At 42.0% G+C, this 27,573-nt stretch overlaps 1 protein-coding gene across 2 annotated transcripts; it reads right to left on the reverse strand.

Moving 5' to 3' along the window:
- Positions 1-1,284: 1,284 nt before the first annotated feature.
- zfr (zinc finger RNA binding protein) lies at positions 1,285-27,573 on the reverse strand. 2 transcript variants are annotated; one of them, XM_079516401.1, is made up of 21 exons: positions 27,426-27,573; positions 26,836-26,917; positions 23,282-23,561; positions 20,726-20,864; positions 20,188-20,406; positions 19,745-19,807; positions 17,950-18,191; positions 17,338-17,547; positions 15,685-16,018; positions 14,290-14,471; positions 13,372-13,491; positions 13,017-13,162; positions 12,697-12,859; positions 12,190-12,392; positions 11,922-12,072; positions 11,646-11,787; positions 7,976-8,073; positions 7,001-7,096; positions 4,433-4,544; positions 3,375-3,472; positions 1,285-3,080 (listed from the first exon to the last, which is right to left on the reverse strand). In XM_079516401.1, the coding sequence occupies exons 1-21, from the start codon at positions 27,460-27,462 to the stop codon at positions 2,898-2,900; spliced, it is 3,300 nt and encodes a 1,099-aa protein (XP_079372527.1). In that variant the 5' UTR covers positions 27,463-27,573; the 3' UTR covers positions 1,285-2,897. The 2 variants fall into 2 exon arrangements, with proteins under 2 accessions (XP_079372527.1, XP_079372526.1); XM_079516400.1 differs by having other exon boundaries at positions 6,989-7,096.

A 27,573-nucleotide genomic window follows, 5' to 3' on the forward strand; every position in this document is an offset into this window, starting at 1 on the left:
CCCCCGCCATTGGGCATTAGAGCTATGGATCAGCGTGCCCCCTGCCATAGGGCATTAGAGCTATGGACCAGCGTGCCCCCCGCCATAGGGCATTAGAGCTATGGACCAGCGTGCCCCCCGGGCATTAGAGCTATGGACCAGCGTGCCCCCCACCATAGGGCATTAGAGCTATGGATCAGCGTGCCCCCAGGGCATTAGAGGCATAGGATTGGCTGAGGGCGGACCGATCTGATTGGCCGAGGAATCTGTCAATCAGAATGATTGACAGATTCCCTCAGCCAATGATGACGTTCGTTAACGCCCAATGTCAGAAGAGTCTCAATAGTAGAGCAGCAGAGTTTTAGCACAGTCTCAAAGGTCTCACAGATTTGTAACTCACAAGTTCAGATTTGCAACTCACGTGAGTGAACTCACAGGTTCACATTTGTGTTTTGTATCCACAAGTTCAGATTTGTGTTTTGTATCCGTGTTTCGCATCTGTGTTTTGTATTTGTATTTTGTATTTGTAATTTGCATCTGTGTTTTGTATCTGTGTTTCACAACTGTGTTTTGCATTTGTGTTTCAAACACAGATGCGAAACACGGATACAAAACACAGATGCAAATTACAGATACAAAACACAAATACAAAACACAGATGCGAAACATGGATACAAAACACAGATGCAAATTACAGATACAAAACACAAATACAAAACACAGATGCGAAACACGGATACAAAACACAGATGCGAAATACAGATACAAAACACAAATCTGAACTTGTGGATACAAAACACAAATGTGAACCTGTGAGTTCACTCACGTGAGTTGCAAATCTGAACTTGTGAGTTACAAATATGTAAGATTTACCGTGACACTTTTGATACTGTTCGGACTCCATAGAAAACCCCCTAGTTTGACATGTCACGCGCTACTTAAGGCATAATGACATTTGACAAACCCCTAGACAAAGGGAAAAAAAGCAAGTGTGTCATGAATGTTATAGACATTAGCCATTAACCATGCTGTTTTCATGCTCAGCCCACCCACCCAGCCGTCCGTCCACCCACAGCTCCGTAAGGGAGTGGTTGCACAACTCAAAAAGATGTAAATTATATCTCTTCTCAAATTGTGGCTTATGAGGGGCACCTACAGTAGGACCGCTATAAACTCTGCATCTCCATTGTGATGAGAGGTCATATAGAAGGCAACCTTTGTCTGATCTGATGACTTTCTCCCCATTGTGCTTTATTCTATAGAAAATACTTATTTTTATTGTAGGTTATCACGAGCACACAAATATACGGTTTCTAAACTCACTTTATTTATTTGGTAGACTTTAAAACTGCACAGATAATCTATAAAGCAAGACATAAAATGCTTCCTGGTAATATTCAAAATAGGTTTAGGGATAGTAGGTATGAGCTGAGAGGTGAACTTAACTTTTAACAACCAAGGGTCGGCACTACTTTGAAGAGCATGTGTATTTCTGTTCGTGGGGTGAAGCTGTGGAATCGCTTGTCCGAGAATTTAAAACAAAGTGTAAATATAAATTTAAAAAAAAAAGTTGGAATAGATCGAAATAAACCATTCATTCATTCAACAGAAAATGCATTCTCAGGTCAGGATACCAATAAAACTCCTAAAGCATAATAATTGAAATTGGAAGTGATGACACGAAGTAATGAACAGAAAAGAAGCCGGTACTGTCCTAAAAATGCATTGTGTCTCAATTAAAGAGCTAAAGGTGTTTACTGAACAAAACAAATACTTCCTGAAGTACAGTTAAAAAAAAATAAAGAGAACGTTTTGACCAAAGCGACATTTGGGATATCCTCATGTATCCTCATGTATTAACATTAAATGAAATCAAGGAGCTCACATGAAGGCCAATGGTTCTTCATTCAGGAAATGTATTTATTCTGCTTACTGCAAAGCAGAGTGCAGAGCCGGACAGGCATTGAGAATGGACCTACATTGAACTGCAATTACAACATCAAAGTTACATTTCTTTCCCCCCCACCCATTTTCAGCTTTACAGATTACTCAAATGAACAAAAAAATAAAAGTATCAACCAAAAGAGGGCAAGCAAGCCATTAAACGTTCCAGGAATCTAAAAAAAACAAAACCAAAAAAAATATGTTAAAAGCCAGAACACAATAAAATTATCTAAACAGTCATGCTTTCAATAAACCATTTTTTTAGCAGATATAGCATTATTTTCATATAGTTATTCATATTAGAGCTAGGTTTAGGGATAACTCCACTAACACAAATGTCTCAGGAATTAGTCATTTTCAGAAATGTAGTACAATGCCACATAGATCTACTGCCACTTGCATTTTGCACAGAAGGGAGAAATTATATTCAAAAGCACAAATTGAGGGGGAAACAGTTGACCAAATTGGCTGTTTCACAACAGTCAACCTCTGAATACAACTATACAACACATCAACATAGGCATGTTAATTTGTACCTTTTGTTTGTGATCTAAGGTATAGATGTAACAAAGATAATCTGTCTACTTAAAATGTGTGAGGAATGTCTTTCCCCAAATAAAAAAGAAAAAATCTGGAAAAGGAATTGCAGAGCTTATTTGTGAAGCATAAAGGATAAAAACTTGGCTTAGCTAGGAAAAGTTTAGGTCCGAACCATCTATAGCTAAAACGTTACAGCAAAAGGACAGGTTTTGGTTTCTGCAGTACCTAATGAAGCACTAGTCACCACCAGGTTATGTCCGCTTTACATGACCAAGCAAAATGCAATACTGAGACTCAAGCCACTACACAGGAGGCAGAGCAAACCCATCTGTTAATTGCAGTGACAACATAGAGGTACATTTATATATACACATATATAGACTACTTTAAATTAGTATGGGAAGGGAAGGAGGGGGGGGGGGTTCTGCTGCTGCCTAGTAGCTGTCATAATCCTTCTTGTCTTTCTTTCCTTCGCCCTCAAAGCTGTCAGTGCCATCGCTGTTGTCACGCCGACGCTTTCGGGTGTTGCGGATATTGAAGCGAGGGTTGATCTGGGGCAAGGGGTCCATGCCGAGAACCTTGTGGATCTGACGGAATGCAAGCAGCCGCAGAGCAAACTGTGCAACGGACAGGCAGAAGAGGAAATTACACAGCAGAAGTGAAATTGATTTGAAAATTGTGCCCTTTTTTTGGACAAAATATCAGTGAAAACATTGGTAATCGTTGGGCTCTCCAAAATTGAGTGGACCAATTATCTGACGATAATTGGTCCACTCAATTTTGGAGAGCCCAACGACATCAGTCAGGCTCAAAATAAAGGATAGGAAAAAATAAAGAGGCTTTTCCTTTATGAGGAACAAATGCTAGCAACCTCATCCATGTCACTCAATAGGATGCAACTAATGAAGTACCTGTGCACTGGAGGTGATGTCCTCTCTCTGCTGCTCTCCCATGGTTGTCAAGGTGTCAGTGGGATTCTTTTCACAAGGATCTACCAAACCTGGACCACCTGTTGGAAAACACTTGTTACGAGCATATTCAATTTTCCTGGACAATACCACCTTTCAGTATATCCTTCTGACTTGTGCCATATTCAAGGTTCCCACACATTTCAACTTTTCCAGAATATTGAACCCAATTTCCAGGCCTATACAACAATCATTCAGCACAATAATGAATCTCTTACTCCTATGTGCAATGCCCAAAGACAGGCACTGTAGCAACAATAAAGCATAGGATATAGAATGTTATAATTCAATTCCAATGTTTTGCTACACCACCTACCCTAGGTGACATTAGGCTGCAATCACGCTGCCCGTTTGGTGAATAATTATGTTAAACATTTTGTGTAATGTTATACATGCTTTGGAAAAGTTTAACAAAAATAGCCTAAAGCAATGCATGGCCAACTATTTTTCCAGGACCCTTGATACATTCCAAACTTTTTCCAGGACTGGAAAATGTTTTCCAATTTCAAAATATTTCCAGGAATTTCATGCCCGTGGGAACCCTGCATATTAAAGATTACTTGTACCATATTAAAGATGAGCTGTAATCTACAGATAAGAGACCTGCCCCGGCCTCGAGGGTGCATTTTTCCCCAGCAACCAGGGGGTGTTGTGTTTCCCTCTAGGGGCCTGGCCTCACTAACTTTAGTTCTAGAACTAGTTCATTATTTTAGATTCTTGGAACCTTTGTGCTTTCACGGAACCGGCGGCCATTTTTTGTTTCCAGTTCCGAACCAATTCACATTCAGTGGAAACACTCTGAACTGGTTCAATATTAGGCAGGAAAGATGAACTGAACTGGTTCAACTCCCATGGAAAACCATCATTTGACCTGGCTTCACTCTGCCCTGGCTTCCCGTGCTGGAAAAACGAGCACTCTTATCATAATTCCCCTCGTTTCTCACAGCCCTGTGGGTCACACAAGGCAGGTCTATGTGAATATGAACAGAACCATATCTTACCGGGGAGCAAAATCCCAGAGGAAATACATTCAAAGACTCGTCTCAGTGCGTCACCTGGGCTGAGGGGGGCAGACGCACTGCTAATGGCCTTCTCCACCAACAGTTCCAGGGCCTGAAGAACATGGAGAAGAAGATAGAACATAGATCGTCAGTCAGCACAAGTTAAATGTTTGTCTTAAAAACTTAAAACCACTTCAATACTCTATACCGGAGTCTAGATTGTGTGATCAAAAGTTTGGGGCAAGTCTTTCAAGGAGCATTCAGTGATTTGGGTGATTTGGAAAACCACCCAGTCCGCCCGGTAACAAAATGTGCACATGCATGCTCTACAGTGGGGGGGAAGTTCAACAGGCCAACAGCATGTGCACCAAGGCCCGCCCCCACTCGATCATGATTGGAGGAAGGCCCCACTCATCCTGATTGGATGAAGGTTTTGCCACCCGCCACCAAAACTGAAACTAGGGTTTTTTGACCCCAGGGGCTCACTGGGGACAGGGAGGAACTCCTTATATGGTCAGCACACTCTATAGTAGGTTGGATTATCCAGAAAAAAAGAAAAAATAAGTGATATTTGAATTAAGTAAAATCACTGAATATACCTTTAACGGTCAAATGCTATGGAAAAGGTAACCATAACCAGGTCAAAATAGTTTGACAAAATGTCAAAAAGTGGCAAATATTGGATATAGTATTGACATGCATAATTAATTATTAAATTGGCTAATTGCTTTACAATCAAGTTAGCCCTACCTGTACATAATACAACTTCTACTAGCAGAGTGATATTGCAAACTATAATTTTAGACAAATATAACAATTCAAACAGCCGTTAGATGCAACAAAGACCACTTTAACTGGCAAAACCAAATGAAATGCTCAGCCTCATCTCTCAAGCAGTCCAAGGTTGTGTTCACAGCTGCCCATCACCTAAATGTACTTTACTCGTGTTAATGCATGTGCGTGTTCCGTCTTCTGAGAGACTTAAACATAAGGGCTACACAAGAAGCAGTTCTGAGATCCAATTGATTGATTGTTGCAGTTCTGTGTGCGTGTCCAACAGCAGTTAACTCTCGCTCACATAAAGCACGTATTTTCCTCCAATCCCCAACATTAGTTTTTTTGGAAGAAACAAAGAAATGTATATAATAAACAATGCAATGCATTAAAGGAGAATTGCATACTAAAAGGCTTTCTTACTTTTCTTTGTAGTTACCCCCCACCACAGAGGTCCAGGTGTTATTTTGTGCAAAAGCTCCTTATTGGCTATTTCCCCTACCATAAGCCCTAAATTAATTGCATTGCATGGGAATTGAATGGGGCTATGGGGTGTTGTGCTAATTTGCTTATTTCTATCGCTCAAAATAATATTTTGTGTGTATATATCCTCTCTTCATAATGTAAATAATATCCCAAGTGGCACACTTTACTACTTATTTCGATGGAAATAAGCGAATTAGCACAACACCCCATAGCCCCATTCAATTCAATGCAATTCATTGAGGGCTTATGGGAGGGGAAATAGCCAATAAGGAGTTTTTGCTAAAAAAAACACCTGGACCTCTTTGGTGGGGACGTAACAACTACAAAGAAAGGTAAGACAGGTAAGAAAGCCTTCTAGCATGGAATTCTCCTTTAAGATAAGAAGGCTTACTTTCCTATCTTAAGTACAAGTACATGCCTTTAGTGCCGACATCAGTCCAGGTATACAAAAGCACAATGGAAATGTGGCTTTGATATGGCAGCTAAAGAAGCTTTGATATGGCAGCTAAAGAAACTGACAGATAAGTCATTCCCTCCCATGTGAATCTATAGCCCTCATTCATCACACCCTCCGCAAAATGGCCAACGCCATCACATGACAAGCACTGGAGCAATGCAATCCACAAGGCAAAAGCAAAGTGGGTAAACCAGACCTCGAGGAGATCAGTCGCGACTAGTGAGGCAAAGACAACTAGACTATTGTTGGCTAGTGGTGGGTTCAATTAATCGATATGGCAATATATCAATTGGATATATACTCCAAACGATATGTGATCGATACAGAGGCTTGATACAGAGGCTGCTATATCGATTGTGTGGGCGATGCAGTTTTGATATATGGTGCACATATGCAGCTACACATGGTGTAGGTGCAATGTACAATAAAGCCGAATACCAACAAAGTCACAACTCGCCCCAGGCGTACAGCCGGCATAACTGCTCAGCCTGGTATTCCTAAATGGTTAAACCTAACCTTCATCTCAGTAAAACAGTGCCAAAACTTAACCCTATTCTTAAACTTAACCTCAGTAAAACCATGTCTAACCTTATTCTCAGTAAAACAAAATAAAGAATGCAAGAACGAGGAAAAAATAAAAAACTAGGACAGGCGTGTTTTGGGGTGAGCATTCTGGATACCATAAAGCCAAGAGGTGGCTTTTATTTTAATTTAAAGATCTGTTGTGAGCTCTTGTGGTAAATACATGGTCATTATTTGGAATCAACATATAATAATGTATATAGAATACAACAGTCTAATCTTATGTAGGATGTAGTAATATGGACTTCATAACTCACACTGATACTCACCCATCCGGGGAAAGCGGACCAGGTGGGAACTCGCTGGCAAAGGTCCCTCAGAATACGAATGATGATCACACATGACTGAAGACCGTTGGCTCTAGCCTTTTGATGCAGTGAAGTCAAGTTTAGTGAGTAACCAAGAGCCATAACAGAGAGACAGGGATCAAACAACTGGATGGATTCTGTCAGAGGTCCAAATACTACTGCGCAAAATGGAAGCTTCCGATTAGCTTTGGAGTAATTTGGGAGGCTATGATAATTTGCAATCAGCCACCATTCCCAGTAGTATTGTACCTCATCGTTAGTAAAGGGGAGTTCAAAGTTTGCAAGATGAACAAGGCAGGAGGTGCTTTCCTTGTCATCTTCTAAACCCTGACCTCAGGTTTCTCTCGAGTATCTCACAAACGGGTACTTAAAAAGTACAAGAGTCCATCTGAGAGGATAGTATAGGGACTGAAAGAGCCATGGAAATCTGCTTTACTTTTCTGGTGCATTTGCTTGAGCAGCATCACAGTAAACTAATCAGACATTCCTTTTTCTCTCAATCCCTATTCTACAAGTAAAATAAATCAATCACAAAATACAAACGCTCAACATGAAAGCACTTATTGATGACACTCTTATGCAAAGTATACTCTGCAGCCTTATGGAATCACATTGAACTAAAAAAATAAAAATAAAGTACTTAGGAATCAAAAAAAGAGAATACAAGGATGCCAGTTCTTTGTTTAGAGTAATATGGATAATTCTAATCAACTTAAAGGTTTAGCATCAATGTATAACAGACATTAACCTGGACAGCTACTGTAGTTCTAGGCGGCATCCTTGAATATTTGTATCGTTTTCAGATAGTTACGATTTGTTTTCAATTATCAATGTTCAATTTACCGTTAAATGAAAGTAAAACCAAAAGGGTAAAAAATTAAAATGCTATGCATAATCACATAAGGCTACAATAAGAAAGTAAAATGATGTTCCAACCTGGAACCACTTAGCGTGGCGCAGAGCAGCCAGGGCGTCAAGGCATTTTTGCCTGTCCAAGACGTCCGCTGGGTCTTTCACCATACCCGAGGTTACATCTAAAAATGGATTCGAATTGTCAAGATGGTGGATGAGGAATGGGTGTTTGACCAGGTCAGCGAGGCTGCCGAGAACAAACACATTGCCACACATACCAGGTGTTTTGGTCCCTCCCTCACATGACAATGCACTGTAGGCTGCTTCACAACTTTCAACCTGACACCCCTATTCTGGGCTTTGTTCTAAGAGTTATCAAAAAGGCAAAAAAGAGCATATCTACAAGCTCACAACCTGTTGCAGATGCAACACTTTGTGAGCTTGTAGATGAGCTATTTTCGCAATCCATCGTACAAAGTAATATGTAGGGCTTAAGTGGGTAACAACAGACATAATATACGTATATATGCGCACTGGCCACTGGATCTTACATCAACTTTGCCACCATATTAGTCCGGGAAACTTGCCATATCTCCACTGCAAGAAATATGCCTGTCATTTTAGTTAGGGCCATGTAGATTTAAACTTAATTGGTTAGATAAAGAGATTTGGTATGAAACACTATCTTTAAAGTAGCCAAAGTATCACATAGTTGTATGCAACATAACTACATGTGTGGCATTGTAACAAATCAAATGGTGTAAAATGTTTCATAGACAAACATGCAGCAAGGAGGCACAGCCTGACCGAACCAATATGGCGGCCACATTGACGCATCACTCCAATGAACAGCAGTGGCCAATGCGGTATCTACGTGTAATATCTACCGTTAACAGCCTAAACGTTATGTCCCAAAGGGTCACTTGGACTGATAACTGTACTTCACACACACAATCATGGCTACAGACATGTCTGAGGTTGAATGATGGATGTAGTTATTGTGGATTTGGCATTATGATTATGTTAGATCTTAGAAGGGATGCGTGTGTGTGTGTGTGAGAGATTAGGACTGGCATACTTTGCAGTCTAAACATTGCAGGAGAGAAAAAGTAAGTGATGTAATGGTAGTTATCTAAACAAAGCCAATACCATTTTATCAGGTAATTCAACAACTATGTCTTACAAAATAAATAAAAAGAGGGGTTAAACAAAGTAATCTTATCAAACAATGCTATAAAGGTAATATTTTCAATTAGATAAATATTTGAGTGCATTTGTGTGGTGCCAATCAGTAATTTGCCCTGAGATTTCTATGTTGAAGGCTGAATTTATGAAGGCTGAATTTATACTTTGTCGTAGGATGGTGTTGCATGCTGAAAATGGCTATTTTTGGCATGCGACAACATCATACGATGAAGCATAAATCAGGCTATGGGCTACCAACGGGCGAGGTCATGGTTATTCGAATGGACATGGTAACGAGGAGGAAGTCATGAGCGCAGTAATGGCTTTCTAAGATATGACCTGATAAATGTGGCGTGGAGATGGTAGGTGTGGCAAAGTGTTTGGGGTAGTGGGGGAAACCTTGGTCAAAAATCCTTCCGGAGCTGGTTGGGCCACACCAAGCTTCTGATGGCAGACAGGTCATTTACAGAGCGAGGTTTTTCTCTTTTGTATATTTTACCCCACCCAAAGAAATAAGAGAGAGGGACTTTGGGCTGGACTTGTAAGAATAGCTACGGATACAGAGGCAGCGTTGCGTGCTGGAAAAAATAAAACGAAAACATGAAAGCTCCCAGCAAACAAAGGGGGTTAGGACATCACTGCATGCATACCTAGCATCAGTAGGTTGGCAATAAAAAAAAAACAGTCATTGTATACCGATGGCTGTACCCAGGTCCAACCAAAGATTCCTCTGTCATAGTCTTCCTCCCTGAAGTTGACCAATACTCCCCTAAGGATGCTTGGAAATATATAAACTGAAAATCTCTAGCTTATATGCATTTGCCTTAACCATCCATTGCAAAAAAAATAAAATGATTTTAACATAAAAGCTATTTTACAGAGTTACTCAATTAAATCTATAACACACCCAATTTGAGTCCTACGATAGAGTATGGAGAAGGACACCAAATCCCTCAGGGGAGCACTTCTGAACAGGGCACCTCAGTGAACTTCTCGTCAGACAAAAGGAAGATTTGTTTCCTGTGGGGACATGTGACCCAGCTTCCGCTAGCCAACATCCTCTGCCTGGCTGGTTGGAATTCTGCCCTGTGGCTAAATCCTAATTTGACAAACGGATGCACAATTCGAACCTTTGCACAAATGCTCTGATGAACATTTATGCAAAATGTCGAGTGGCACACAAGTATGTCAAGTTAAAATTCTGCCACTTGCTAATCTGTTCTCCACAATTAATGACTTGTTTTTTTTAGCTTTTCATTAAGACAATTAGAAGAGTATGGAGCCATCAAATCAGAAAGCTGCAACCACCACAAAATCATAGCTTGTAATTTAGATTTGTACCAGAGCAAGGTCTGCTTTGTAATTTGATATTCTCTGAGATAAAGTACAAATCTAAACAAGGCACCTAGAGATGAGCATACAGTATGCAGGACAAATGGCAAACTTCCACTTCGTCTATGGTGGAGTTTAAATGAACTTCCTCCAAAACTGAATATTTAACTCTTCTAAACAAAATCCCCTACTGGTCACAAATGGACATGAACACTTACAAAGCCATGAGGCTTATCACCGTCCTTAAATTGGACCATATGTCATATTCTTTATATATTTCATGGCTGTGTGATGCGATTAGTGGGTTGAGTCACTGCAGACAGTGACATACATCCACAGATGGCCAGAATACAATAGTTTAGATACTGCTTTGCAGCTCAACTAGTAATACAATTTGACAGATGAACAATGAAGCGATTACTATAGGGCTCCTGCATATTATGCAGGGCCCTCATTTTAAGTCAGACATTACTTGGGCAGAAAACACAAAGTTACAAGACATGGGCACAGGTACAAATTTAAATTAGAAGCTGTAAGGGTACAGCTTTTGCGTTGATAGTAGCACCATAGAAGACATGTATTTTAAGGAGCAACAGCTAGAAGAACGTGTGGTACCGCTTGTTGTAAGTGGAAACAGAATCCCCTTGAACACAGGAAACAAAAATGAATCTTACCTGGGCGATAACTAGACTCAACACAATGCAAACACTGATCATGCGTCGTTTTAAAGGGATAGCATTTGAGAGGCACTAGAAAGTTACAGAGCAGAAGCCTAAGAGCAACGCTGCTGGCATATTGACCCCGCGCCGCCCCACTCCTGCTGAACTCACTGTGATTAGAGAGCTTGCATCACTGTAACTGAAAAACTACTATGTGTCAAGTATATATTGAGGCTAGTTTTATATCACAGCAAGCTTTGACACACTGCAATCTAATCACATTGGAGCAAATGGCGCAGAGGACCACAAAAAAGATTATTTTAAAGAATAAAAGGGGAAGGACCAAGACTATTCAATGTTTGTATTCAAACTTGTGGTGGGCATGAGGGAAACAAATTGCTCATTCTAAATTGGTACCCTTTTCCAAACCAACTGTTGATTCCTTTAAGTGCCAGCAGGGTCAGGCTCTTCAGGACATGAATCAAAATATGGAAATTAATCTCATAGGGATGTGACAGAGAGAAAGAATTGAAAGAGAAGAATAATTGAGGAAATAAGGTTGCGGTGGCTTTTCCAACCTCCGTCCCGTCCGCCCTCCTCTCGGATACTGGGTGACGTCAGCGTGATCGTCACTTGCATCTTGGGCTCTGCGCCAGACATCAGGATAATGGCCGCTTCCTCAATGGAGCCTTTAACCTCGTATTTTTCTGGCGTAACAATCTATAAAGGAAGACACGCAGTAGACCCCAACAATGTTAACGCTCATTGTGTGGCATGACGGCAGGCATTGCACATTTGTAGTAGGGCTTTGGGTGAAAATAATCAAGAATTGACATGTGACATTTTGGCGATACCGTCAGTTGCTTGGGAAGGTGCTCAATGATGCGGCTAAGGAGGCTCTTGGTGGGTTTCTCAGAGCAGAGGAGGACCAGGTTGACGTTCTTGTCCCCACGAAGGAGCAGACCTTTGGCCAGGACACCAACCCTCATCACTCCCTTCAGTGCTCTAGATAGGACAAAGACAAAAACATTTTTTTTAAACCAGCAGTGATTTCAATGCTTGAAGTTTAAACACAGAACCACATAACACAAAGAGACATTGAGGAGCTCTCAGATGCCTCACCTGTCTTTAGCCACTTCCTTCTTCTCCTTATCTTCTTCCTTGACCTTGTCCTGGTCAGTGATTATGTCCGACACCAGTTTGAGGGCGCGCTCGGTGATGGACACAATCTTTTGGATAGCTTGGAGTTCATCTTCTGAGGGATAAATGGCTGCATGCTTGGTCATTACGTAGCGATCGTCTGAAGAGTCCGGGCGACGAGGTGGCTAAAAGAAAAAAAGAATAAAAACAATTGTGGGGAGGGGGAATAATATTCATTCACATGCCAAAGGAGGAATCACAATGAAGTTTTCAATTCAGTTAATGTAAAAAGTTACTCCATTACTTTATGAAAGCAATGTAATGAGTTAGAGTAACAACCCAAAACTGCATTTAAAAAAAAAAGATCTACAAGCTTGCAAGCGTCGTAAAAGCTGTGCCTTGTAATCTTGTAGATCTGCCCTTTTTAAAGATTGCCTACTGTCCATGTTCATCTCACAACTCCAGACTATATTTTTGCCCAGGACCTACCACGGGTCCCTGAGGCTGAGGGATGGGCATGCCAGGACGGACACCCAAGAGACCTGGTGGACCAGGGGGCCCATGAGGATAGCCACCGTCGGGCATGCGACGCCGATCATCCCAGTGGTTCTCTTCTTCCATGCGTCTCCAGTACATGTCCTCTTCATAACGCCTGGACAGGTTGAGAAAGAAAACAGTGACCAGGGAGTTCAGCATATTAGACAGAAAACTTCCACTAACCCAGGGGTCTATACTTGTTTCCCGTTTAGATCTTTGCCGAAAATAGACATTCTACAAGCTTGAACGTAGTGCAGCAGGTCTCATTGTACCTCATTTCCATTCTCCAGCGCTCCTCCTCCTCTCTCCTCCTCCAGAACTCTTCTTTCTGCATCTGCTTCCTCATCTTCTCCTCCTGAATCTTGCGGGCACGGATGCTAGGCTTCACCTCCACCTGAAGGTCAGGGTTCACCTTTTTCTACAAGACCAAGTGAATAGAAAATGGTATATGATCAACTTAGGACCTATTGTCAGTCCAGCGTCCTGGGCCATTTAGATTACTCGCTTTGTAATCTAAAAACCTGTCACGCCAAATAAATTGTTTTCCCAGCTATAACATGACTAGAAGATCAGTTCTTGTCAGCAAGCAACATCAAGCAAAGGTAATAAATTAGAAAAATTAAGAACCTTGTACTGCAGTCGATGCCTCCTTCCCTTCAGATGCATCTCCTTGGCGTTGGGATCGTTGAAACTGCATTCACACAGCTTGCAGTGGAAGCGGATGACTTTGCCTTCATCGTTGCGGACCTAAGGAGATGTGTTACACAAACATTCAAAATGAACATTCAAAATGTTCAATTCCATCTATCGCAGTGGGGCTTTTTTAACTACGGTTTTACAGAACAGGGACAATTTTTTTTTAACTTGGAAATGATATGGCTCTTTGAATTAACTCCAATGTGGAGTTAAATCTGTTTGCATGCAAAGTTTAGCACTGATTGGTCCCGTGGTTTGTGACAGACCCTCTCATAGACAGGTAGGGTACTGCAGAGCAATGCCGTAAAAAGAAAAATTGTACAGCACTCAGAGCCATACATTTTAACATCTATAAACTCATTTGGTAGAGTACAATATGTAGGATTACAGCCCCACATCCACAGCACTGGCCTTCTCCTCTGGTCAATGGGGCTGGTTAGGGAAAAAAGAAAGTGAAGTGAGGGGCGCTCTTATCATTTATCCTCTCATTCGGTGGTCTCACCCCTCACTTCACATGGTGCTCTTATCATACATCACATTCCGTGCTGAGCCAATCATAATTGTCATTCCGACCAATCACAATTTGCATCCTCACTTTTGTCTTCAATATTTGTGTTTACACAAACCCGGAAAGCTGGGCACAGGAACCCCTCAAAAAGCAGCGGTCTTAAGTGTTGGGGGAAAAAACTAAACACTTTTAGTTTTTGCCTTGCTAAAAAAACAAACGACAATTTAACAATATAATGTATACCCTGTAGTATGACTGTCGACTTGTGATGAGACACTATAGCATGTAGATCAGTTATTTTTCCCAAGTGAGACATGAGCTGTGGTGAACTGTCAGAATACCTCTTCAACGTAGTCGTGTCCAACAGGCTGCACGTCATTCTGCAGTGCAGCCAGCGCCGCCGCAGACAGCGAATCAGAATCATTCTTAGTCTCTAGGGCAGCCGAGGATGGTGCCATGGGCTTTGATATCTCCACCGCCTTTGTCTCATCCGCTTTCGCAGTGGTCTGCAGTTTACTTCCTCCTGTAAAGGGGGGGGGGGGGGGGGGGACCTTTAGTCTAATATCAAACCTTGCATCTCAATATTTCATAACCAATTTAGTCGCGAAAATAGGTGACAGAATGTGTTGTGAGCTTGCAGATAGCGAACAGGTAACAAATACGATGAAACCTCAAATCGTAGGTTAATATGCCTTGCATGCCTATTACCAACCAGAAAATAAGAAGTTTGTGCCATGAGTACATTCACACAAGGTAAAGTCAATAAAGCAACATACTGTATATATATATATATATATATATATATATATATATATATGGTTTATTTTTGTACAGCTTATAGAAGGAGAGCAGGATAGCATGGTATCAACCCGTGTCCACTAATGACTTCCTTATCTTATTGTAGCCAGGCCTTATCTTTCAATCAAAAGTTACTGTAAACTTGTCAGACATTAGCATTAGTGAACACCCAGCCACTAATTGTAAATATACAGCCAAAACTATCTGAATTGATTAATCAATAAGAATTTGCAAATAAAACAGTTGATCATGCAAAAACAAAGTTATAATAAAATAAACACAATTTTCTATTAATCTCATTCAAAGCTTCTTAGTATTGGTTTACTGCTACATTCCCTTTTATCTGAAATGAAGAGTCACTAGTCCAGATGCTATGACAAATGCAATAAATCACATTAAAAAGGAATACAATGACCGTTTCCATTTTCAGGGGCCAGGATTAGGAGTGAACTCACCACTGACATGTTGGCCATGTTACTTTACGGGTCATAGAGTTGTTATTCTACAGGGCACAAAACTTGAAGAAATGTTTGGTTTGGTAACACACGGCTGGTTGCCGTCCATCACTACACAAGTTGGCAGACTTATCCAGACACTGGCATGTAGCCTTTGAGCGCAAGACGCTCTCTGGGAAAGCAGCTTCAGTCTTTCTTTATTAGTGATGAGTGTTTGAACCACTTTCAACCTGGTGTTCACATTTTCAGTATTATAGGTGAAAATTGACAATATAAATTAATTATCAGTTTTTTGCTGAATGTTTGCCTACTTGACATGACATGCCCAGAAAGAATAGGGTAGGATTCATGTGGTTGAACTGGTTAAATGGAGAGCTGTGATAATCAAACAGGATTACAGCTTCAAAAGCACAGAATGAACAAGGTGAACAGTGAGCTATTGACATCAGGAGAGACGTCAACACTCAGCGGCGACCTACTAACCGACAAAGTTGATCTTGGGGGCTGAGGCCTTCTTGACGGGAGCGGTGGAGTTGGCAGACGACAGACTGTTGCCGAGCGCGTTCTTGCCGAGCGTCCCTGCACCACCGCTGCTGCTCACTATGTTGACCGGCTTCAGGTAGGAGGAGTTGTGGGTGGAGGCAGAAGCACTGGAGGAGGTAGCCATGGACAGGGACGAGGAGGTTGTGCTGGAGCTGCCCAGGCCAGAAGAGGGGGTCTTACTGGGGGCAGCCGTGGTGGAGGAGGAGGTCTGGGTGACCACGCTGGGCTCTGTGGAGGGGATGGGTTTCCCCAGCTTGGTGTGAAGCTTCACCACCTGGGGAACGGCGCAGAGCAACATAGTTGAGGATTTGCCATTAAAAGCAGCTGTCCAAACAGCGTTCTAAATTACAATAAGTGTATTGTAACATGCGTTTGTTTATGACACTTTAAAAGCTAAAATAAATTCTCAAGCCATCAATTCAACTTGTCACTGTTGTTAATTTGCCACCCTATGCAGCATGATAGCAAAATGTTTCCAGCCATTGCATGAGCCTCATGCAGATTTGCTTTGTGGCTTTGATTGAGATTGAATACATTCCAGTGTACATCAGTACAGCCAATGCTCCCATATCATAAATCTCAGATTTGGGAACAGAACATGCAACACACATGCCAACTTTGCTTTAGTTACCAAAACACATTAAATCTAAAGTTCCCCTTCTGACTTATGAAGCTGTAAAAAGATGGCACAGTCCCATTATATGACTTAATAGAAGAAAAGAGACGATCTGATACAATTCTTTCCTTCCAAACACCTGAACCAAGCAATGTAAGAATGGTGTCACTTGTCAAAAAGAACTGATCTATGTGAGCGTGAGCGGATGATACATGATAGTATGGCCCTTTCTGAAACCAGTCCCTTGACTTGAAGTGCTCTCTGGAGGTTCCCTCGTCAGGAAGTGCCCCTCCAGCTGAATCAAGTTCCCTTGATTAGGGTGCATGGGTATATAAAAAAAAACTGTTTGGAAATACACTCGACCTCCTTGTGCAGAAACAGGAAACGGACACCATTCGTTGCCATGGTTAGCATAATGCAATTGTGTTACCTGTTATTTTGTTTGTACAGTTATATTGCATCGTGTATGTTTGTGTGACATGTGGATTTCATGGAAAAAGGAAATACAGCGTGACTGTCAAAAATGACATGTCATATACATCCATGGTGTTTATAAATCATTGTTAAAAGTTGTGTGGTTTCATTTATAGTTTTTTCACGGTGGGGTAAATAAAGAGCCCTTGTGAACATCAGTTGGAGCGTTGTCTATTCTGCATCAGATGAAGATTGTTTAGGAGGAGTTTATTTATCATTTATTTGTGGTGGTTCTTACATTTGTAGGTCGCGGTTTCCATGCGGACACAGAGCAGGGCTGCACAAGGCAATCGAGTCTAGATCGGCACAGACTCGCTCTTGAGGGCTTTATAAGCCACTTCCACTCAAGGCTGCTTGGTTTCGGACGACACTTAATATGGCGCAGCCTCGCGTGAACGCGCATATCGAGGGCAAGTGTGTAGAGCGAGTGGCGAGGAGCTGGTTTCAGAAAGGGGGTAATAAGTGTGTATACATGGGTTGGGAGCATAACATAAGGCTTTTACCTTCTGATGCTTGGCTCCACGGATATGTGCGGCGTAGGCGTCAGCTCCGGTGCAGGAGACGTCACACAGCTCACAGCGGAGCTGGTTCTGGACGCCACGGGCAGAGCTGCTGGTTCCTCCACTGCTGCTGCTGGTGCTGCTGCTCTGAGACACCTTGAGGGCCGCTTCCTTCTTCTTGTGCTTTTGGCCCTCCAGGTGCTCCTTGTATGTCTGGTTGGAGAGGGAGGGCAGGGGAGGTTTACCATTCTTCATTTGAGATGTAGGACTTATAATGCAGGCCAAGCATGGTGTTTCAGCATAAAATCGAATCAAGTCATTTGATCTCCTCAACTGCAATTTACAATTCAACTTCTGTGCTTTCGTATTGAACTATAGAGAACAGGAGTGAAAATGCCCCTACTGCAAAGTATGTTAAACAATCTAATTCGATGTGTGTGAATGTAGAATTTATATACAGCTTTTAAGAGGTACTAAAAACAAAACCGCTTGTAGATCAGCTTTTCTTTTTTACATTTTGGACATGCTGAAAATGGGGAGGTGTGGTTAAAGTGCTTAAAATTCCCTCCAGTCTAAAGGCAAAGACCAAAGACCCAACACGTCGAGTATGCTCACCTGCGGGCCGGCACAGCTGATCTTACACACGTCACAGTAGTGGATCTGAGGGGGTTTCGGCGGCTGCTTAGGTCGGAGCTGCTTGCTCTGGAAGGGCGGCTTCTTGGTGAAGGTGCTGCCCGTCCAAGCTGCTGTGGCGGCTACTGCAGCCACCGCCTGCTTCTGTTGCTGCTGCTGCTGCTGCTGGTAATACGACGAGGCAGCCGAGTACACAGCAGCCTCGTAGCCCGAGTAAGACGTACCTACGGGGCAGGAGGAGAGGCAGACAGGCAGTGATGATGAAATACATTTAAATCATATAACCATATCATTTGTAAAGACACCAATTCTAATTCTGCAAGCCACAGATTTTCAGAAAGAAATTAAATGAATGCCAAAGTGTTTCACAGCTGTGACCTTTAGACATCTTCAATCCTAAATGTCTAACTCAACTGTTTTGAGTGACAAGATTCTGCATCTACGCCCAATGAAACACTGCATACATTGAAGGTTGAATAATGTTCAACCGAAGCGAGTTTTGTGGAAGCAAACCGAGTGACAGCCTAATAGTTTGCATTAATCCATTCTGGAACCTCTTTTGGTGTTCTAACCATTCTGGACGGGAACACCTCTTGGGGTTCTGTACAGTATTCAAAAATGTAACATTTTTGATGCCGCTATATAAATATTTGAAGTTTTTCAGAAAACTTAGGTCAGTATTTAGAAGGCGTTTTTATAATCGGCCTCAGTCCAAAATGGGTTAAAGCAAACATGTTGCAATACGTTAACACCCAGGACGAAGTTCTTTGTCCTTTCTATTAGTAACGCTCGACGCTCAGGACGAAGTATTGTCCAAAAGACGAAGTTTATTGATACGAGAACAGATCGCATGGCTGTATAGCCCAGGCGCGCCTGCTGGGCTCTCCTCGGTGACGCGCAAGAGTGAGGCGTCATCGAAAAACTCCCCTGTTTAGCTGATGAAAACGAAAATCTTAAAACGTTCATAAATCGCGATCTAAATCATCCCGTCTTTTTCTGAAAAAAGATCCTGTGTTAGACGGCTCTCCGCGGTCCAGTCGCTAGTCTCGATAGATTTATTCTTGTCTCCCGTTGTTGTCGATCGACTCTATAGTGCTGTGGCTATTGTTAGCTGCTACACAACATCATGAACTTCCGGCCGGTCCGTCCGGAAAAGGCGTCCGTGTTTATAAATCGACTGGGCGCATGAATGTAATGGATTAAATAGTTCCGGGCAATTAAAGTGTTAACATGTAAAAGTAAATAAAACTTGTAATTGAATTAACAGTCTATTGCATAGCACCCAATTTAGTTTTTAGGTGGGTATCAATCTGTGGTGTGGGTCTACTTACTAATTTGCATTCATACCTCACTTTTGAAGTCTAAATGATTTCCACCCAACAAACAATGAAATGTTATGCTTGAAACTTACTTAAACCCAATTACTTAGGGAGGGGGTCCCCCAGGGCTCTACTAGGTCTGCTTTTTTTTTTTTTTTCTCAATGAAATGCATTTTCAAATTCCGCGGTTTGGGTTTATTATGTGAGAAATGTAAAACATTACATTTGTTTGGTTTTTAGGATTCATAAACAAAAAATAGGTACACAGTGCAGATATGACAAATTACATAATTGAATAGCATACTTAAAATATCTGTCAGTTTCCACCATTTGAGAAAAATGTTTGAGAATATATGAATATGATTATGACGATTATGCAAAACAATATTTCAAATAATTGCCATTAGCCGATTATGTAACAATTGTGACAGGCCTAGTCACTGCTGGCATTTCCTTACCAGAATATGTGATAGCGTTGGTGCTGTAGGTGGGGCTCTGGGAGTACGAGGGCACTACGGAGGCTTAGTATGTGGGTAGAAATTGGATTAACAAAACTTTCCCCACAGATACTGCTAGGGCATGACATTTTACTTGACAATTGATTGTCACTCCAAAAATTGCAATTAACGATTAAATTGCATTAAAAAAAAACACATTTCCATTTGTTTTCATAAACAAAAAAGGTACAGTGCAGATATGACAAAAATAATGACATTGAATGAATTTACACTTGAAATAATACTCAAAACATGCCTTTTCCACAACTTAGCAAAAGTTTTGAAAATATATGAACATGATTGTGACAATTATGCAAAAAACGGAATTGATTATTTCAAATAATTGTGATTAGGCGATTATGTAATAAATGCGACAGGCCTAGTTACTGCTGGCATTTCCTTACCAGCATATGTGACCGCGTTGGTGCTGTAGGTGGGGCTCTGGGAGTACGACGGCACTACAGAGGCCCCAGCAGAGGGTACGGGCTGCACAGTGGACGACACCGGGTAGATGAAGGTGGAGGTGGCCTGGCTGGGTGTGGCCGGTTTGATAGCAGTCACCTGTCGTGTCTGCTGGGCCTGGGTGTATGGCGTCATCCCTTGCGTGTAGGCCGGTTTCGGGGCTATAGGGAATTAGAATAGTAGTTTCACTGGTTCTGCCCTGGCAACATGTTGTGGGCATGTACGTCATTGTGAAACCATGTTCAAAAGTAGCAGATCTACACGTTTCGCAAGAACCACACTTTTAGATACTTAAATCACTTCACACTAGGGGGGCACAGACCCACAAATGCAAGCGAATTGATTTGCTTCCATGTGTACACTCTTCAGAGTTATGGTTGTCCATAGCCTAATGCACACCAAACTGGAGGTCATCAAAGTTTAACAAAGCTTGACAAGCACAGCTCTAGGAAGATGAGTCCGGTGGCGTGTTGAGCGTACCTGTCTGATAGTAGGACTCTCCCACTGTGGGCTGGGGCTGTGCTGCAGCCACAGCTGATGTAGCGATGGGCTGTTGGTAGTATTGCTTGGGGTCATAAGCAACAGCCGGAGCTGTAGACCGCACATACGAATACGTGTCCTGCAGAAGACAAACGCAATGTTATAGTACAGGCCATTTGAAAACCAAACTCTGCTAGGTTTCATAGCACAGTCAAACAACCAATATCCGACACAATCAGCCATAAGGAAATGTATATTTACAAAAAAGGGAAGATTCTCAATGGTAGCTTTTTCCTTGATTTTATTGTTCCCTCGTTAAAATTCCAAGCACCGATCCACCCCATGGCAAATGAGACAGCTTTTTCTATACACTTAGTACATAGTCTGTGCAATACATGGTCACCACTGATGAACATGGGGAATTGTACTGTTGCATCTTGTGTGAAGGCTTTTCCACCTTTTATAAAAGTATTAGTTATAAGAATGCCAGACAACAAATAGTTTTTCCACATTTGAATATGCAGTATATAAAATTATGATGCAGCGAATAAACCTTCAAATCAGGGTAGGCTACACGGTATACAATAGAAATGGACGACCACAAGTAAAACATTTCAGTTTAATCCTTTAAGGGTGGATGATTAATCGGTTGTCATCATAATCAGTATTTGCAAAGTCTGCCTTAAAAATGCAATATCCTGGGCTGAGCGGTCCAGGCAGTAATCCAGCCCGATGGCGTGTCACGGGTTCGAGTCCCGAGCCCGTCTGCCTTTGCCACATGTCTCCCCCCTCTCTCCCTTTTCCTGTCGAATTACTGTACCCCATCAATAAAGGCAAAAACGCAAGAAAAATGCAATATCGAGGCCCTGGCCGGCCTATTGGTCTGGATGCCTGGGCTCCTGGTGCAGCCTGAAAGCACAGTCGAATCCCGTACCTGACGAGCTTTGCTGCTTTTTGAAACTAGCACCTCGCCACTCATCCTACACACTTCCACTCGGTTTGAGCATACATATATAAATAATAGAGACAGCACTGGATGGGAGGGGAATCCCATAGCTGTCTCCATTATTTATATATCTATGCTCAAACCGAGTGGAAGTGTGTAGGGCGTAGGGATGCCAGAAAGTGACCATCAGCCAAATCGAATAATCGACAGCTCTGCCGATTAATAATCGATTAATTGAACTAGGCCAACTAATACTTCTAATAATTCAGAATCATGAAAACCCCCCTAGTTTGACATGCTTCTTAAAGCATAATACAAATGTGATAATGTTTTGCCTTATAGGTTTTAATGGTACTCTCAACCCCTTTCAACCCCTGAATTTACCATGATCCAAAATGTATATAATACTCAATTTTTAATGTTATTTGGATGACCCTAAGGATCATAAAAACGATTACTATTGCAATTTATTTGGGGTCAAATCTTAGATTGACTGGACTACTGGTTTCCTGCCCATCTCCACTTTCCACCATGAATAAAGGCAAAATAAAGGGGGGAAAAAAAAAAAAAGGCAAAAGAAATATCAAACCGATATAAAAACCTGGACCCAGAATCAACCCCATTGGACACCTGTACAAGTCAACAATATCAGTATCGATCCATTTGACCATGCAAATAATCGGTAATGGGAGATTACCGATTATCGTGCAAAATAAAAGGCATAGAGCAAAGAAGAGGGGATTAATCTGCGGCATTCAGCTGCTTTTTGTAATAACTGAAGCATCTGGATACCAGAAGGCAATTTTGAAAGGACAATATAAAAAGCACAGTATGTACTGTATCACAGCTTCTTTCAATCTGTCTTAAGTTCTGACTGGAAAAGCACTTCTTAAATCAATTGTAGCACTGGTATGACGCAAGCAATAGATTACTACATTGTGATCCCTGCCCACTTTCCAGAATTCTGCCCTTCTCAGCTGGCGCATAAAGGGACAAAGAATTAGACAAAAACAGTCAGTGTTTCTAGTAAATAACCAAAGTTAATTCATGAATATAATTAGATATTCATTCATATTGTACTGTATAATTTCCACACACGCTGACTGTTGCCCTTTATTGCACGTCTAGTTATCTATGCTGTCAGCAGAATGCATTAGACCCCTTTCACAGGATGTCACAAGCACAGGGTCATGTTCATTTTGAAGGACAATTAAGTTTTGAAATAAAAGTGAGTAAAAGCTTGTGATTTTCTATGCTGCTTTTAATACAGAATAGCCCATCTACAAGATCACAATGCTTCAACATGACAAGCGCCATTCATATTGTTGCCCAAGGCTAAAGTGCATGTCCAAAAGAGAAATGCTAGGTTTAAAGTACCGTTAAGTGCTCCAAACAAACATTAAACATCCCATAGACTTGGCTGACAGATGACGTAATCTTCAAAAGCCATGCATTGGAGGCCCTCAAAAAGACTGGCAGTGACTAAACGCAGCCAGAAATATGGCAGTCAAATAATGCGTTAAAATCCTCTTTTTTTGTATCGATAAACCTTTGCACACCCTTATTTTTGTATTCATTTACATACAGATGATATGGTGCAGGGACTTTACCTGGTAGTTCTGAGAGGTGACTGGAGGTGGGGGTGGAGGAACTTCAGCTTGACGCTGGGCGTAGGCGCTGTAGTCCGTTGCCGCATGCGTCGGCTGGTACCCTCCGTACGCTGCTGCAGTGGCAGCCGCCACAGACACCGGTGCCTGCCTTACAGCTACAGTGGCAGCCGAGGGGGCATAGGCGGCCGCCACGCTATGAGCTGCCACTGGGGCCTGGTGTACAGTATAGCTGGCAACCGTTGTTGGATGAGTGTAGGCTACCCCGGCTCCTGGCTGCTGACTGTAAGGAAACAGGAGTAGGTATTAACTGGTGTTCCCTCAGGCAACCAGTTTGTGATAGGACTTGTGTTCACTTTGAAGTCTATGTAATATCTATGTACCAACGGTTTGTTCTTTAAACAACAATTTACTTAAGACAACACGAACCTGAGTAACACAGGTTAACCACTGAAGCCAGACACAATCATGCAATGAATATAATAACATTTACACACTACAATGGCTCACTGCTCATCCTTAAAGCCTTGTGTTTTGGTATCTCCGACTTGTGGGAGGCATTTTGTCTGAATTAGCCAGTTAATAATTTAGACCACTTCCTGAGGTTCTTCCACATTTGTCCAATAGCTCCCTTGTTGCCATCGCAGCAAACAGCCAGCTGAGCATGGAAAATGTGTCCGTTTCTTTTTAACTCCTTCAGCAGCACATTTAATATCAAGTTTTTGTCGCAAATTGCCACGAAGAGCCACCAGCTGATTTGATGAACCGGAAGTAACAAGCAATCATTTCTAGGGCACTCGCTTGCGTTCTTTTTATTTTATCACAAGCACTGATACGGTACCGCAAGGTATTTTTATTGAGCTCCTAAAACATCAATGTTTTGTACGATAACAATCTGAGCCTCAATTCCGAGATAAATGCCGCTAAAGTGTGGATGGAGGTAAAATAATCAATGATGTCACAACTGTTGCCAGGCGACGGAGACGCCAAGAACCGGTAAAAATTATTCAAGCGATGCTGGATGCATTATAAATGCCGTCCAAGGCGATCTAAGACTTTTATAAAAGGTCGTCCAATGTCGCCCTAGGCATAGAATGAGTAGATCCAGTGTAGATTAGGTCAGACGGGCTGCTGAATCAAGCACGGCCAGTGACGTTGAACTGTTTTCAATGTAGTGGGACTCCGAGTTGATTCAAGTGGAGTCCCACGCTAACATATGTGGATGTACTCAAGAGCGATGCAGGAGCGCAAAGTACCAACGAACTGGCCAGATGTATGGAGAACCGGGATGACTGGAAACGACGATGGAGGGCTCGCCTGAGGACGACCTAGAGAAGTAGGTCCCAAGGAAATATAATGGTTCCCAAATGAAATGTTAGTTTTTGTCTTTGATCTTAATGGTTATATTCATGCATGTAGAAATGATAAGAAATTTGCCAAATTTCAAACTTTATTTATAAAATAAAACTAAACAAAATGTGACATAATCTAAGGCTTTTAAACAAGTTCAGAAATGTAATTTGACTTCGGTCTCAAATTGCCAATTTTTTATTATATTTGAAATTTGATGATGGTGCACAAAATGTATGCAATAACTATGTATGTAATAACTGGTTAGCACTCGTGAATCGTTACCAATTGTTTATAAGTTAACAGGGTTCATTTAAATAATGTTTCCTTGTCGTTTGACTTTGGACAGGCCAACAAGTACTGCAGTGTGACCCATTACACCTTCTAATAGTTATTATTGAATACTTTCAAACATGAAATAATGACCATATCAAACATATAAGCCAAGAATGCATCACATTGCGACGTGATGCTAGCGTGTAGATTAGCTGTTGTACATTAGTGATACAGTCAGTCACACGTCAGTAGCATGAGGATGAAGCGTAACATCACTGTTCAGTGCGACGTTGCCTTCAGAAGTAGTCAGGAATAAATTAACGTTAACAGACTGGAATTGATTATGTAATGTCGATGCCGAATTGCCCACATCCGCATTACAATGCATCTTAAAAACAATGAATTTCAACAAATCTGCTCACTCCCATTTCAAAGTGGTACACGGTCAGGTGTGTGCTGTGAGACAGTGGTGCATTTGTCCAGGGGCCCAAGAGCTGAGTTAACAGAGAGAGGCATTACCCTGGCTGATAATGCTAGAGATAATAGAGTTGGCTTTGCATGAAAGAGCTTTCAGCTGCAGCCAACACGTTCTAGCCATCCATTTTGATTTGAGCACCAAGAATGTGCCCATAAAATGCTTGAAGATGCAGTACAACTAGATAATAGTTTTTCGGAATAAATGGGTTAGGTTGTTTAAAACATGAGTCAAACCATTAACTTTACAGCATGGATTAACTATCAAGGCTTGATTAGACTTGCAATAGGCACGAGTGTCGGTAACAGACAAGCCTAAATGTCGATGTCAAACCTTGCTGGGACCTACAGTAGTTTTGTCAGACCAGACACATATTTAAACAAGATACAGGCCTATGTGCATCAAAGAACTTCTATTTTAAGATAGACATTTTGGCTGCACTGAAAAATCCACAATTAGTCATTTGTTGGGTTAAGCCTATCCAAGTGTTAAAATCCTTGTCAAATCAATGAATGCATTTTCTTTTATAGCATCAAATCTTGGTAGAACCAAACAACAACCTGGGTGGAGACTGGAGACCAAACAAATCTTTAGGGTTGGGTATCAACATTTTGTTCCAAGTATGAACCAAATGCAAAATGCAGAGTAAACATAAAAGTGACTGAATCGGAATGGATTCAATCCTAATCATTTAAGTCTCCAGTAGGTTTCCTATAATGCGTACAAAAATCTTTAAATGCTACCGCTTTCCATTGTTGTTGTTTCCATTGTTCCATTCCAAGGAAAACACATGAGGTTGCCATTACATTTTAGTTGACAATATGATATAACATTGGTTTACAGTAACAATTGTGTGTATGTGTATATATCGTTTATACTGGTACGAGTATAATCTGGTAGATTTAGTCTGTTAATGAATGAATTTTTTTATCTAAACATTTGACCTAATTTCACCATTGTGGCGGCTCTAAGAGAGATTCCCCCACAGTGGCCAGGGGAGATATGTGTGCCCTCTGTGCCTCAGGCAGTACCAACTTGTCAACCAGTGTGTCCTAGCTGACAGCAGGGCCTAGGCGTCTCAATGGATGAGTACTGAGAAGAGAGCTCACCTCCAACCACTAGGATTAGTAATACTTTTAACATACTCTGCCATACAGATGGGTTGAAATAACGTTTTATTCAAATAAAACATTCGGGTGGCAGCTTTAAATGAGCACGGAGGGTTATAGTATTATGCAGCAGTTATAGCTGTGGTGGTGGGGGATAGAGAGCAGCCTGCCGCCGCAGCAGCACAGACGGACTGCGGCCCCCTCCCCCAACCTGGAACAATGGCGAGCATCACCATCACCAATGTCACCAAATAATCTGTGCGACATGAATGATGCAGCCCTGATGAAAGCAACCACTACGACACGGGGGATGGGGGCAAAACATTCTAACCTCCTGCACTTCTTACCTGTACTGCGCAGCACCACCGTGGGTAAATCCAAAGTAGTTGCCGGTAGCCATTTTGGCATCTTCACCAAGCCGGCTGGGCACTGTGGAGAGAGAGACGGAGGGTGAGCGCTACATGCTAAGGCTGCGCTAAGCTAGCCAACGTTAGCATTGAGCTCCATGGAGACCCTGGCGGAGGGGTTAACGCTATGCTATAACTACGCCAGGCTAGCCAAAGTTAACATTTAGCATCACGGACTGGAGGAGACTCGGGTGGGACGTGATAACGCTAGGCTATTAACGACTCGGCGGTGTTGTCGCGAGCGCCGCGGAATAGCAGAGCTACAGGCTCACAGCACGTCGTATCGGCGGGTCGTTGTGAGCTTGTAGGTCTGCTATTTAAGCGCTAGCAGCAGGCTATAGCCAATATTAGCACGGCGGCTAACAGCCGCGGAGAAGCCAGGCAGACGGACTCATCGCGGGGACTCACCCCTCCAAGGACACATGAACAAATACGCATGCATAACATGCCGTTAACGCTCCGTAATTATGAGTGTTTCTAAGGATCCCTTGTTGACATGTTGTGCTTCGCAATAAGAATATTATACTCACCATAGGTGAAGGACACTACTGGACATATGGGAATCATTGGGGTTCTGTTCGCTCTGTGACGATGTTGAGCGTGCAAACCTTCTTATTTATAAGATCGCCGTGCCCGGAAACACCGATATAGCGCATGCGCACTGTAATGGGTGCGTGG

Source organism: Electrona antarctica (genome assembly GCF_951216825.1).
Source record: "Electrona antarctica genome assembly, chromosome: 12".
Taxonomy (NCBI): domain Eukaryota; kingdom Metazoa; phylum Chordata; class Actinopteri; order Myctophiformes; family Myctophidae; genus Electrona; species Electrona antarctica.

Bases quoted from the DNA above. Each gene is read 5' to 3' on its own strand.
- zfr (XM_079516400.1), bottom strand. From the start codon at position 27,462: ATGATTCCCATATGTCCAGTAGTGTCCTTCACCTATG. The intron at 11,788-11,921 runs GTATCGCCAAAA...CTTCCTTTATAG, and splicing joins ACCTTCCCAAGCAACTGACG to ATTGTTACGCCAGAAAAATA. The intron at 7,097-7,975 runs GTTGGAACATCA...CTGCATCAAAAG, and splicing joins GCCACGCTAAGTGGTTCCAG to GCTAGAGCCAACGGTCTTCA.